Below are 14750 nucleotides of genomic sequence, written 5' to 3'. Positions count from 1 at the left end.
CCTGGCCTTGTAGCCCCTACCCACCAGGATAATATTTTACAGTAGCGGTTGGTGCACTCTCCCCCACCACACTGCTAAAAAGTGACTGCATGCTTTCAGTACAAGTAAGTTTTCATTTGAGGTTGAGAGTGAGAAAGAGGCAATTAAGGAGAGCCGAGGCTGAGAGTCTCCTTTGTAACGAGGAATGCGCAGAATGCAAACTGGTGGCTTCGTAAGAGGGGCAGGCTACACCACTGCCCTCGTGCACGACTACAGCGAGCTACAGCAGAAGGCACCAGCCAAGAAATCTGCTCAGAGGAGAGGCTCCACCTTGAGCCTTCGGACTTCTTGCCGCAGATCCATCACTTCCAGTTGCAGCTGCTCCAGCTCCTCGTTGCCGTTACAGCTGAGAGCGTCGAAGGTCTGCAAGGCAGAGGGACAGACAGCATCACGTACCGCTTACGCTTTACCAAAACCATGGGGCTATGTGGTTTTCCATACCCAGAACAACGGTGAATCAAAATCAAAATCACTTTGAGAAGGAGTCAGCGTTTTTAGCCAACAGATCAAAAGGCACATTAAATAGTTCAGCTGCAGGGTGGTTTTTTTCCCACCTCACAGGATTTCACGCTCTGATCCCTGACATAGCTGGAATAGGTGTGCTATAGGGAGTTCTCATGTTGTGAAGCTGGTGAAATTAGTTGGAATTGATTAATTATGGCTAATTTTCCTTCTGCATCACTGCCAGGCTACTTCCTTCACATCATCCCATAGATACTGTTACTTCCTTGCTGAAGATGAGAATTTTTAGGTCTTTCACAGAATTTCCTATAATCTAAATGATGAATGCACAGTTCTGCCTTCTCTTTACAACTCTAGAACCAGCAGGAAATGGTAATTTAGCTTCCCCCGTCTCAGAATTTCATGGATTTCACGTGGTATATTCATGGATTCAATGTAGAAGAGTGTTGGACTGACTGACCGGAGAGTGGAAAGCCGACGTATCCAGCAAACTGGCCACTTCGTGCTGCGTGAAGAGCATGGAGCTGGAATCCAGACCAGCCTCGTCTAGCTCCTCCTGCATCAGATCCCTGAGTGCTTGGAGAAGATCTGTGAGGAAGAATCAGTTTTTAACAGGCTAAAAGAGGAAAGCACGGTGTGTTAGGAGAAAGTGCCACCGATTTTGGGGACATCCACTGACTGCCAAGCAGAGTGGGTTTGGAGATGCCAAACAGTCTTCTCTAACACTCCTGTGCTCTTTGGCAGTCTCGTCAAGCCTAAATAATTTGTTGACAGTCTTTACCAGACTCATGTTTCTTATCCATTTGAAAAAAATGAACCTTTTAAAAAACAAAAAACCTCAGACATTTTCACAGTGGACAATTGTGGTTCTCAGAATTTTAAAATTTTAAGCTAAAACCACGTTTCTTTGACCAAAGGCACCCGCCTGCCTGCTGTCATTTCTCATGCTGCTGATTTAAACAAAAAACAACTCGACGCCTTCGGCACTTAGAAAGAAACACTTAAGCTGACAAGTCTGAAAATGCAGATTCATTTTGCTTTCAGACATGGAGGAAGGCACGGTGCGAGGGGCTGTGCGCCGGGATCTGGCGCGGCGGAGAGGAGGTGGCACCGAGGTCCCAGCCCCTCCAGTCCTCAGCCCCTGGGCTGCAGCAGGGACCAGAGCCTTTCCGCAGGAGCGGCATCTTCACTGCCAGCACGTTTGTCAAATACCCCTAATCGTCCTTATTTCTACTGCCGCAAACTACGGAGCCGGTTCCGTACCCCGTTGCTCGCTCTGCACAAAAACATCCGTCCAAGAGGCGTTGTGCTTTGCAAGCCTGTTCTATCTGGTGGGGACGTCGCTGACGGCTTTGAATTTTTGTGAAAAAACTTCTGGGGAGCAGAGCCAGCTGTGCTCTGGCAGGTCACAGAAAGCAGAGCAGGCTTTTGTTTTCTGCGTGCCCTCTAGCCAGCTCTTGCTTGGCAAGCTGGGGGTTAAGGAAAGTGAGCCCTTGCACTGACTTTCCTTTATTCTCATTTTACACATGCCTCTACCAAAAGCCACCTTTTGTATTTGTGACTTTTCTTAGCTGTTTTGAGGCTCTATCAATACCCAGGCAGGTGTCTTACCTGCCACCTTTCAGCAGGTGCCTCTCTCCTTTCTTAGCTGCCAGCAAAGCTACACAAAAATGAAAAAAAAGCCCATCACGCTCAGAGCCGCCCACTCACCTCCATAGGCCACCGTCCCCTGCGAGTCTGTGGTCAAACTTTGCCGTAACTGCCTCTTCTTCTCCTCGGTCACATCCAGACCAAGATACTGCAGAACCTTGAGCAGAAACAATGAACCTTTAAAAAGAAAAATACTGGAAAAGCAACTCTTTGAGGTAAGTGCTGGGAAGACACTGGGTGCTGGGTTTCTCCTGGAAGTGGCTGCCCAGGCAGCACCTCCCAAAGGAACAGGCTTGGGATGGATTTCCAGTCTCTCCTTTCCTACACGTGTACAGATATGCCTGTTCCTGCAGACAGGGACACGTTCACATCCCTCCGAGAACATTTTATACAGGCTGCAATCAGATTTGCAGCTATGACAAACTGTCAGGAGCTTTACCAAAAGCCGGTGCAGCCGTAGCTGCCAAGAGCTCAGCTTGTCCTCCTTCTTATTGCCCAGGAGTTGTGTTTGGGATCGAGAAGATAAAAGCTCTTCACAGAGCATTTCCCGTGGCAACAGGAGACGTTCAAACGTTTTCCTTCTCTGCTGCACTTTTTGCGCTCTCATTACGCCTGATGCCCTGTCTTCCACTGGTATTTATCAGTTCAACCCCAGGGCACCGCACAGAAGCGAATAACCCTGTGCAAACCCCACTTCACCGCTGCCAGCAGCAACTAAGAGCTTTTAAAAGACAAAGTCGAGCTCAGCAGAGCTGAGCAAGCCCGCGGGACCCGTCCGCTCTCGCGCGATGCCCGCGAGGCCCGTCCGAGTCCCACCTCCCGTCCCTTTGCCCACCATCCCTGCATGAGGCGGTGCCACAGGCGCCTGGGCTTTGGGGTGCTGGCGTTGGCACCTGGCGTGAGCCACCCGAGAACCATCTCGGGTTGTGCCGGTTGGCGCGCATGTCCTGACCCTGGCACCGTTGGAGCTCGTAACACTGGCTTTTAAAAGGGGAAGCCCAGCATCCCCACTCCCCCCACCGAAGAGGAGCCGCTTTTATACCCGTGACGAGCAGAGGTCGCAGAAAAAATGCTGCTTTAGGAGAACTACGTGGGCTTAGAAGAAAAATTCCTGCTTGCCTGCTGCCCCCGCAGGAGGCGAGAGCAGCAAAAGGGCCAGCGCTGCATCTGCCGTCGGGTGGCAGCAGCGGCGCGTTGCACCGGGTCCTCCTCGCAGTCCCCCGGCCCGCAGAAAGGGCTGCCTTCCCACGCTCCCCCCCCAAAGCCAGCGGTACCCAAGGTGGGGACATGCACCCCAAAACCGGACGGGGAGTGTGGGCCCCCCAAGGGCACTCTGCCCTTCACCAGCGACTCGGTGAGCAACGGGCAGCTCCGCTCCCTGCCCTTTGATGGTGCCCATGGAATATATTTTCCATAAAGTGATGAAAGGAGCAGCGGTTCTGGCTGGATCCTCGGTGAGATACCTCGTACTTCAGCCTTCCCTCGCCCACACCAGGCTGCCCGAGGTCACCCCAGCAGCGACAGCAGCACCGGCAAGTTTGGAGGGCAGCTGCCTGCACCTACAGCCCTGAGACAAATGCGTTACGCCCAAGGGAGATGCAACTCCCCGGAGCATTGAGATGAGCCAAGGTGTGTTTAAACACCCCTTCGGACACAACTGGGATGTTTCACGACGCCCTCTTCTCCCTTTTTACCTTTAGAGGCTGGACCCCAACCTCCAGGAAACTCGACTGAAGAGCCGAGACTTTTCTTTTTCCCCCCCAAGACTCTTGATAATAAATACTGTTCGGTGGCCAACTCTTATGCCTCCCTCCCAAAAATCAGATTAAGTAATTGTAACATGCGAGCGGTGTGATACTGATAAGGAAAGCAATGTTCTGGGTACTGCGGCTGACTCCGCATTCCACATCGCCTGCGCTACCGCTATTCCCAACACGGCCCGGTCAGCCTCCTGGAGAGGCGAAGTGGAATGAGGCTGGAACGGGCTGGTCGGCGGAGGATGGTGCACGTGTAGATTAGAGCACTGATCAAGTGCTGCACCTTTATTTTGTGCAAACAGCCAGGACGGCTCTCTGAGACTATTTCTATTCAAGCTTGCATTTTTTAATCCATCCAAAACCCAAGCAACATAGTGACCCCCATGCTAGTACCTGGCCCAATCCTCACGTGCCCGAGTGCAACACTGGTGCAAGAATTAAAGCTGGAAGGTCTCGATCAGTTCTTTCACAGAAAAGCAATACAAGGAGACCGTTCACATAAGCTTATTTTGTTTGCCAATAACGTGGCAGCTGGAAGCAAGGAGGTATCACGCCAGTGGACTATTTTCTGCATAGCACACCCTGGGAGAGGATTGAGAGGAGACCTTGCGTTGGGGAGAGGGACCCGTTCCACTCACCAGTTCCAGCTTCCCGTCCTTGAGCCGGATATGGGGATCCAGCGCTACTTTTGGTTTGGTGCCTGAAGCTGCCTTATGATTAGACGCCGAAGCGGGCGCTGAAAAGCCAAAAATAAATGTTAATGGAAGAGCACTTGGGTAGAGCAAAGAGGTGCCTGCAAAGCAAAATTCAGAACCCTTGTTGCATGAAATATAATGTGTGTGCAGCAGGCCAAAAATCAAAGACCAGGATTTACTAAATCCGGTCCTGGAAGGCTGAACTAGGCCACCATTGAAAAGACTGGCTACCGGGGCAAACCCTTACTGAAACTGGGCTTCTGCATGGTTTAAAATGGGAAGTTTCATCCAAGGACCTGGAACTGCAAAAATAGCACTTTGGAAATTTCCAATTACAGATTTTTGTGGCGTCTTGGGGTCTGTAGTTATGGTGACCTGTGGGAAAAATAAAAATAAAAAACAATCTGCCTGGGTCTTGTCTTCTCTAATTCTAAAAGGAAATCGGCAGATTAAAAGCGATGTGGAAAAGCACCGGTGCAAGACTTCTCCCTCGGACTGCAAAAAGCCTTGAACCCTTTTCCCTCGGTTGGGCAGGCAGGCGTTTTTGGATAAAAGGAGGCACATGCGTCGTGAGGCAGACACAGAGGGAGAAAGAAGCAGGAACGGCAGCTACTTTGCTGGGGAAAAGCTGTCATGAGATCAGAAGAGCCAGCTGCTGACAGCTGGCTCCTCATTACCGGCACTGCCTTCACAGCCGGAATGGTACGGAGCGCAAGCCCTGCTGCCACCCCTGCCACCGGTGCTCCCCCGTCCCTGGAGGGACCCCCACCTTTCCGCTATGATTAGCCCTTGTCCGGAAGAAACCGTGATATTCCCTGGGAAAAGGGCTGCGGAAGGCGTTACTCGCGCAGGAGCTCCCCTGCCAAACCCCAGAAAGGTGCAGGACTGCGCTGCCTGCAGCCCTGCTGCCTGCCTGCCTGCCTGCCCACCCCTGCCATCAGGCCAGGTCGGTGGTAAAATTCCTTCTCGTGCCGGCGGCACAGGATTTGCCTGGGCAGCAGCTCCTTCCACCTGCCTGGGATCTGATTAACGTCATGGGAAGCCCCGTTTGCTGCTCCTCCTGAACCTCTCGAGCATTTCTCACCGCACCCGCCTCGACCGTCGGGGCAGAGACCGGGGGCAAGGAGAAGGCAGCAAGAAGCGGCGGAGGTGCCGCACAAGCGTAATCCTCCTGATCCGGGTATTCGTCCACTCTGCTAACGCCAGTGACTGGGAAGCAGCAAGAGGTAATAAATGGGTTTGCTGGATCGGCCACCAACCCTTTACTCTCCAAGTTCAAGGGCAGAGCTGTTACCCTTCGACGCATGGCTAATCAGGATTAGCTCCACGTGGCTCTGCCACTAGCTCTGGACATGGAGATATCCAGGGCATCCGACAGGCACCCACAGAGAGGCAGTTCTGGCCCAGGCTCCAAGCCTGGCCGCTGCCCTTTCAAAGCCAGTTGTCTGTTTTCATGGATGACAACACTGACACAAAAGCCTCCTCAGCATTTCACGTTAAAAATCCGCGTGTAACGAAATCCCCTAGCTAAGTCAGGAAGCGATTAGGTCATTGCTATTTGCTGGATTGCCTACATGACCCAGGGCTTTGCTCCACATTACCAGGAGCTCTGGCTGTCGGCGGTGGCCACCTAAGAGGTGTGAGAACGACGGGCTGCGCTTGCTCAGGACTCGCTAGGGAAAGCCCGTCTTTTCCTCTGGGCAGAAGTAACCTTCGTATCACAGGGTTATGGGGCAACCTTGCTGGAGGTCATCTTCCTGGACACTGGATCATGGGGGTTATTGAGGTTTTCTGTGATTCCTAAGGGACCTGTGAAGCTGCAGGGTGATTTGAGTTCACCCCCCTGTTGCTGCCATCCCATCAGGTGAACAGAGTAGGTCTCTCCCACAAAAGTTAAGAGCTCAGTATGGCACCCAGAGCATGGAGAGAAAACACACCGTAGAAAAGTGAGCAAAAAGCGAAGCTTGGATGTAGAGAGAAACGTGACTTAATCACACCTATAGGCAGTTTCCCAATTTGACCGACTGAGGGCATCCTTAATGCCTGTAAAATGCCCAGAGCTGCCATGTATGTTACAGCTATCATTAGTTGACCTTTTTATACTGTGTCTCCGAGGACCACCCATTCCCATCAGAAGGGAACGTTGCCTGCCATGGGACCTGCTGGATGCAAGTCTGACACGATCTTTGCATGTGGGCAAAGACACTGCTGCAAAAGAAACACAGGCTGAGAACGGACGACGTCGTCTCCTGTGAACGCCTTAGTCCTCTGAATGCCTTAGTAAAGAGTTTTGCTGTTATGGACAAACGTGGACATAATTACTACCCACTGAGTATGCCAAGCTGCTCCCTTCCCTCTCTCCTAGCTGAGTCTTATTACCACACCATTAGATTCCACTACAGCAGCATAAACACCGATAAAAATTAATTTCATCATTCTCAGCTCTGAGGAGCTAAGGTTATGTTCATCACCCACACAAAGAAAACAATCTAGCAGGACTCTTACCTGAGACAGTAAGCTCTGGTGGGCAAATGTCCGGTGACAAAGAAGGCACAGGAAAATGATTTTCATGTCTATTCTAGAAAAAGAAGACAAAACGGCACAGACAGTCGCTAAGCAGAATCCACTGGAGTAAATAAAGAGCAGAAGACAGAGGAGTTCAAGAGAGCGCAACCCATCTGACCCATAAAGAGCAAAGGCACCATGCACACCTCCCGTGCAGATGGGCCAAAAGAGGCTCCAGGGGTTTCTCTGGGAGCATTTGGCACAGGCACATTCCTGAGCCATCTCAAAATCTCTGGTCACACACAGAAAACCGAGTTTGCCGTTACTGTAATTGAGAGTCGAGGATTGATTTGACCTTGCGTGCTTTCTCCGTAGAGGTTCTCCCTAAAGCTCTGCATCCAACACACTAGTGAGGTCCTGAGTCTGACCGCAGCCAGTTGTGTTATTTACCCAAATCACAAAATTATCACAGTGAGCATGACAGGAAGCCGAGACCAGCGCCCACCCTTTCTTAAGTGCCAGGTCACAGGTGAAAGCACAGGTAAGAGGGAAAAATAGAGGCACAGGGTAGATACGCTGAGCACCACCGAGACAGTGCTTCCACTCATGGGAACTCAGATGCAAAGAGGGGCGCAGAACTGGTGCTGAGGACATACAGACCGGTAGCATGGGCGCCTGAGCTCGCTTTCACTAGCGTGGAAGCACAGACCTCATTAGAAGTTCCATCTTTTAGCAGCAAAGTCAGGAAAAGCACAATTTAATTCCAGCCAGCAGTAATTTCATATAGGTGCACAACATCACACAAGCACACCTTCTGCTGGGTGATGAGGGATCTAAGCCTACTACTCGGGTACATGGGTATGGGCTAAGGCTGACTTCCATAAGCATGTCTGCAGCCTGGTACACCCAAAGGCAACCTGTGTGTGGCATTCTTGAAAGTCTGTCTCCCTGCAGTGTCTGAAAAGAAAGACCTTTTGTGAATGATGCTTGTATGAAAGGAACCTCCAGCCGGCCTTTTCTAAAGGAAGTTTATGAGGAAGAGGGCAGAAGATACTCCAGGCATTGCACCAGTCCGGGAGACGAGCGACAAATGCAGAGAATCCAGCCATGGGCCTAAATTACCATGAGGGATGTGTGGTTAAACCCTGTCTCACCACGCATAGCCTGAGCGCTTGACTCTGCAAACACAACATGGAGCTAGGCTTCACAGGAAGAATGAGCCTGACTTATCATTAGGCTAGTGAAGAGCAGAAACGGGCTGCTTAGGAACGCTGCAGATTCATCCTTGTCAGAGGTCTTTAAGAACAAAGAGTTGTTCCTGCCTTTGGGTAGGAGACTAGATCAAACCAACTCCTGAGATCCCTTCCAGCCCTATGACTGGTGTTGAATGAGTTGCAGGTTGCCATCCGTAGAAGGGTTTGTTTTAAACCCGAGACTTCTGAAACAGGTCTGAATGCAGGCCCTGGAGATGAAACTCCTCTCATTACCTCCAAGAGATCCTTTGCCGTCTCAAACCCAAGACAGAAGAAACAGTATTTCAGATTTAAAATACCTGGCTGTAAAACAGGGCTACATACATCAGCATTTCAGAACTTCCGGAAGGACTACCATGGAGTCCCTGAAGAAGAGTTTCCTGATCAAAGAAAGATCGCAGGACCGATGTCTGTGGTCTTAGATACGAACTTCAGCCTACCTCTGGGGACCTCACATGGACCTTCAGTCTGCAGGAACTCAGACCGTTTCCCACAGCCTTTGGAGGTGGCAATGGGTTGTTGTTATGAAGTAACAGTCCAGGATGTAACCGTCCCCTTCCAGGAATAAAGGCCACTTCTGTGTTTCCCTCGTGTCTTAAACAAACAACAAACACAGAACATTTTATTAACAACAACAACAACAACAACAACAAAAAAGCACAACTTAAATTTGCAGAACTTCCATGCCCATGGTTATTTCTCTGGGATAATCTCACTTAAGCCCCTGTAGCCTGCACCAGTGTAGCTGGATCTCCACCAGCTGGATTGTTTGTTTGAACTTCAGTTCTGTTGCAGAACTCTGCAGGGGGCAGTGATAAGGGGTATTCCTGAGGGACAGAACATTTGGAAGGTCTGGATTACACTTCAGGATGATCCATGCAGTCAAGATTTCCTTATACGATCACCTACCAAGACCATTTTGAAGCATCATTTAAGACTAACAATCCTTATGCTTCTTGAAGCCAAACATTGGGATGACATGAAGGGGTTTTGCCCAAGATCCAACAGCACCGTGATGATGACGGGAAATATGCGACAGGCCTACCTGAATTTGGCTTTTGCAATTATTTTTCTGGCTTCTTCTTGTGTGCTGCCCACCAAAGAATCTTTATTGATAGCGATTAGTTGGTCACCAGGTCGGAGCCGACCATCCTAAACAAAGAGGAGAAAGTCAGGAGTTTCTGGGAAGGAATGTCCCTCTGCCCAAAGCTGCCTCCTGCAACACAAATCCTCATTAGTTCATGCAATGCATTATTCATCTATTCTTAGAAAAGCTGCTTCAGAACAGCTACAGCTTCTAGGAGGGGTCCCCATTGCAAAGTCACTGATAGTCTCCACACTGACTTACCTTGTAACAGTCACCATCTGGCACAAGCTCTTGAACATAAATCAGGGGGCCATCAGGCCTGTTAGATCCACCACTGATTGTCAGCCCTAAGCCGGAGGATTTTGCTATAGAAATGCTCTGGATTCCTGAGTCAATGGAGTAGCTGCAAGGGAGAGACGTTAGCAGGTGACTGAAGGTGATCTGGTTTATTTTCCCATGTCGCTGAACAAACTTTGCCTGGCTTGCTTTCTGTGCATGATCCTTCTAACTTCTCCCAACCTTTTCTGCCTCTGCATCTTTTCTTCCACCCAACCTTGGAAAGAAGAGGTGAGGACTCCAGTTGCTCAGCAGACATTGCTCATCATTATGAAGATGACTGGTTGACATGATCCCAAATGCTGGGGAACATTCATTTGCATTTAGAAAATAAAGAGAGAAGAAACTAAAGGTTTAATCAGAATATATTTGGCACTCTTGGTTTTTATAGCCAAAAGCATACGAAGGATCGATGTGGTTATTGTTTCAATCCAGCAGCTCTGGCCTAAATCAGCAGACAACAACTTACAGATCGGTCAACTATTAAGCAGCCCTTAGCAAACGTCAAAGTGAAGCTCAGGATACACAGCTGACTACGTCTTAACCAAGGTTTGGACTCAAAACCCTGCAAGATGCCCTAAGGATTGAGCCTTTAGGCACCACACTCTGATTTACTTCCGTGGCAGTGGTACAGACAACTTGCCCAGTCAAGGAGGTGCTGCAAATGGAGCGGTAACAAGGTTGGACCCTACCCTGGAAGACCTACCTGCTAGGCAGGACCTGACAGGCCATAGCAGGCGGCTCCGTGTGGGGAGGGAAGAGATAGCGACTGCAGTAAGTGTTTGTGGGAGCAGGGATTTCACTGAGCACCCACGGGCCGGTGAGCGGCATCGCAGCAGGGCAGTTGTGGGGGAGGATGCGGTGGGACCTAAGGGTCAGCAAGCCTCTTCCTCCTTATGGGCTGGGTGCAGCTGGCTCTTCTCCTTTTCAGTTTATTTCCACAGCAGCCGCTCACCAAACGGTCTGCAGTTTCTGGTCCTCCTTGTGTTATCTGATAACTTAAGACGCAATGACAGCTGTGTATCCCATGCCTCGCAGTGGCACCAGCGCATAACCGATGCCACCGCAGCAATGCCAGCCCCAGTGGTCAGACACTCCAGTGACAGAGCAGCGTGTGGCCAGCACCCCTCCGAATCGGCAGCAGACCCCCAGGAGAGCCAGCTGGCTACGCGGGCGCAAGGGACTGCGGTCATGCAGCATACATCTCGGTCTTACGAAAAAGCGTTGCTTTAAGAAACATTTTAGGAAAACGATGTCACGAAGTGTAGCACGAAAATGAAAATCTGTTCAAATTGAAACATCAGACACTATATGTGGTGAGACCAAATCGTATCTGGGTCCTGTTGGTCCCCACCAGTGGGGTGGCAGGACCACAGATGACCCTGCAGGTCACAGCCTGGGGATGACCTTCAGTGAGAGGAAAGGATGGGTAAGGGATGGCAGTCGTCTGCGTGAAAAGACCCTGCTGCACATGGCCTGAGCTACATCTCCGCAGCCAACCCACCAAGGCTCCGCACAGTCTGTGCTTTCAAACGGCTCGTGCTGCTCCCGGGAGGAGACCACGGGGGCCTGGCAGTGGCACGGAGACAGGCAGAACATGGCACATCATGGCAGCGCTGAGCGAGGATGCCACCAAGCCAGGTACGCTCTAGCCTATATCGCAGCCTGGAGTGGGTTAACAGCAGAGCAAGGATGTCTAGTTTGTCCAAACCAGCTGCCAAGTCGATGAGCTGGCCTCTCCTCCGCAAGGGTCTCTCACTCCATGGAAGCAGTGTAAACCTCTGGTGCCAAATATTTGTCCTCTGCAAATCCCTAATAAAGAGCTGGTATTTAGCAAGAGGATTTACTGGTTCTGCAGTCAGGTCTGATTCTCTTTACCAGCGACTTGGCTTGTTTATGCTGGCAAAGGAAGGGGAGCTGCAAGCCCTGGGGACAAATGGTCCCAATTCCACGACTGTTAACACACTTCGAGCTGTCCCTCTTGAGAAGGGCAACCCTGAGCACCCTGGAGACGAGACTCCGCAGAAAAACAAGCTCTGCCTGTCCAAACCTCTGACCCTGCGAAATATGAAAGGGACAGATGACCACATGAAAACGCATGCTCCAGGACATGCTCTGGAGACAAAAGGTTGCAGTGTCCGTAGGCAACCCCTGCTGACACCAAAGCAAAGGGCGTCGGGAGTGTTTGCGTTGAGAAGGCAGCGCTTGTGCTCTTGTCGCACGACGTCAACGTGCCAGAACCAGGGCAATAGAAAATAAGCTCCTGAAACACCTTCCAGAAGCACCACTGGCCTCGCAGAAACACTCCGCTCACGACACGCTTTGTAAAGGTGATGTGCGGGGTTCTCTCAGCGGGCTGTGAGCCATGGGTCCTCCCCGGCTTTCAGAGGGGAGGAAGAGGAGCGGTTGCCTTGTTAATCGTATTGTAAACATACTGGCTGCCTCAATGGGGAAGCTTGTCAGCTCCTGGGGACAGGCTTCCCGGGAACAGTCAAGATGCCACCATGACAAGGACTTCTAGAAGACCCTGTGGTCTCCTAGCCATGATACAATGGTATAGAAGGCATAAAGGTGAACAAAGCAGTTCTTCAGACGCTGGAAATATTTACTGGATCTACACCCAAGCCAGCGTCAGGCATTCGGCGATACCTTCACGACTGACCAAGGGACAGGGATTGCGGGGCCGGCCCCGCGCGACCCATACGTACTGTGCGTGAGAGGGGTGCGCCGGGTTCCCAACGAAGGGGCTGTGGGAATTGGCCGGGCTCAGCAGGAGCGGGCTCTGAGAGGAGGAGCCCGAGGATGTACTTTCCAGGTATCGACCTGAACAGCAGAGTCAGAGTCAGTCCAGGGAACACAAATACTCCAGCATCAGCCTCCTCCCCTGCTCTACTGCTGAGAGCTGACACCGTTTTCCTAGCTTTCTGGGGAAAGCCACATGGTAGTTAAAGACTTCAGTATATCGCTCAGGGAGGGGAAACGTTCAGCCTACTCGGCATAATTCCAGCATGGGACTCTCCCCCCTCTGCCAGCCCTACATACCTCTGCCATAGGGGAAGGGTTGGCAGCCTTCTGGTGGGACGCCAAGCCAGAGGGACAGCTTCTTCCCCCATGCACACATGATGCACTGGCACCCGGCTTAGCCTTGGTGCTACCCTAACAAGGTTAGCCTTGTTGCATCTCACTAAACGTTTCCCCTTTGCGAATGAAAAATACTGATCAGCGAATGAACAATTGCTGAACCGCTCTGAAATCCGTAGCAGAAAGTTGCACCTGCAGAGACAGGTACTGCTGGGGTTACCCGCCCAGCACGTCAGTTAAGCAGAGTCGGGGGATCTGGGGAGCAGTTACGGCCCCAACTCAATTCTCCCTTGCTCACCCCGAGGAGGCTGGCTCGCTGCCCCGCTTTGTGCTTGCCCTGTGCAGGCAGGACTGGCCGTGCCTTCTGCTCTGCACCCAGGGAGGCACTAAGTGCTTCCCTTCCTTCAAACCTCCACCCAAACACCTACACAAATCAAATCAAAACGCCTTCAAAATAACGCTGGGGTGAAGAAAAGTTTCTCAGCTACTCACTGCCACCGTGCAGGATCGGCGAGCTCCGCGCTGAGCCCGTATTGCTTTGGGAGCCAAACTTCTCCAGCAGCTCAGAGAACTCTCTCCTGGAAGCAAAAACACGGCACAGTCAGCTGCTGCTCAGAACTATTCCCCACCTGGTTTCATGACAACTGTGCTCCTGATGGCAGTGACTTACTACCAAGCCTATAGGGCCGATTCCCTCCGGCAATGGGGAGCAGACAGAGCTTTCTCGTGCATAAGGGTATAAGCCCCGTGGTTTCAAGAGGCTGTGCAAGGCTTAAGGTCGATAAGCAATCTCGTGGCAGCGCAGCTTTCCTGCGATGGGCTGGAACTTGGGTGCGCTCCTGCCCTGCCCGGGAAAGCGTTCAGGGTGAGCGTGGGCAAGGAGAGCTGGGAAGGGGAGTATGGACAGGCAGTGGTGCTGGGGACAGGCAGCCCCCAGAGAGGGCAGATGAACACAAGAGCCCTGCCCTGCACCCCCCCTCCTTGGACCCTCCCGGGAATCAGCTGCAATAATTTCACCCCCAGCTATAAGGCTCAGAAGTTTTGCAAACACATCACACAAATTAAACAGACTGTCAGAAGGAGCTGTGACTATGCTTCTAACATAACAAAAACGCTTCGCCTATTTGTGACTCCTTCCAGAATAGCTCAATGTAGATTTATCCTCGGTTTTTTCTCCTCCTTTCCTAGACAGAAAGCAGATCCTGCTAGCTCTTGCTGGGGTAAAGATGGGAGGTGGCTTCTGGAGCACATGCAAAAGCAGCAGCCCACTCTCTGAATCCATCCATGGTGATATCCTCCATGAACATTGCAGGATAAGCTCTTGGAGCATATAGCCTTAACGAAGACCTGCCTTTTAAAGCGTGCTGGGGCAGTGCAGGCTTCTCTGCTCTTCCCAGCAACTCATGGCTGAAGATGCTGAACCAGATGGCACATGCTAAATTTACAGATACCATGCAAGAGTAGGGAGGGGTGGCAACCCACAAACATTGAGCTCTGTCTTGAGGTAGCCCCTCTGCTTCCTATATTACCTCTCTGCAAAACAATCTCATCCACAACATCTCCTGGAAAGCTGGCCCGAGCGCCTTCATTAATGCTTTCCTTCCAGGTTGAGTTGGACCACCATATAACTACCCAAGCGTGTCGAGTCCTTGACGAGCTGTAGCTACCTGTACGCAACAGGTGAATCGTTTCGTGACCTTCCTTTTGCCAAGTGCAACATGTTGAGTTTTTAAACCCCGTTAAGAACCACCATTAACCGTGTTTACCAGCTCCTGCATGATTTCTGTAATCCTTCTTTGAGCTGCCGTGAGCCTCTCGCATCCTTTTGGATGAGGAGGCGCAGGAACGAGATCAGCCTCCTGTGCCCATCCCGGCTACATTGGCT

The 14750-nt window shown here is 51.3% G+C and overlaps 1 protein-coding gene across 1 annotated transcript in view; it reads right to left on the bottom strand.

Annotated features, from left to right (window-relative positions):
• LOC309410209 (syntaxin-binding protein 4-like) overlaps positions 1 to 14750 on the bottom strand; it is a gene marked incomplete at both ends in the record, with an annotated part of 44395 nt that overhangs the window by 5388 nt on the left and 24257 nt on the right. Inside the window, 10 exons of the mRNA XM_082006560.1 lie at positions 310 to 402; positions 962 to 1089; positions 2212 to 2308; positions 4547 to 4644; positions 7109 to 7181; positions 8802 to 8955; positions 9407 to 9513; positions 9710 to 9851; positions 12493 to 12607; positions 13358 to 13443. Coding sequence (XP_081862686.1) covers positions 310 to 402; positions 962 to 1089; positions 2212 to 2308; positions 4547 to 4644; positions 7109 to 7181; positions 8802 to 8955; positions 9407 to 9513; positions 9710 to 9851; positions 12493 to 12607; positions 13358 to 13443 — 1093 coding nt within the window. The remainder of the gene's footprint in view (positions 1 to 309; positions 403 to 961; positions 1090 to 2211; positions 2309 to 4546; positions 4645 to 7108; positions 7182 to 8801; positions 8956 to 9406; positions 9514 to 9709; positions 9852 to 12492; positions 12608 to 13357; positions 13444 to 14750) is intronic.

This window comes from Phaethon aethereus, assembly GCF_964289735.1.
Source record: "Phaethon aethereus genome assembly, chromosome: 15".
NCBI classification, from domain to species: domain Eukaryota; kingdom Metazoa; phylum Chordata; class Aves; order Phaethontiformes; family Phaethontidae; genus Phaethon; species Phaethon aethereus.
This window is presented reverse-complemented; position numbering and strand designations above follow the sequence as displayed.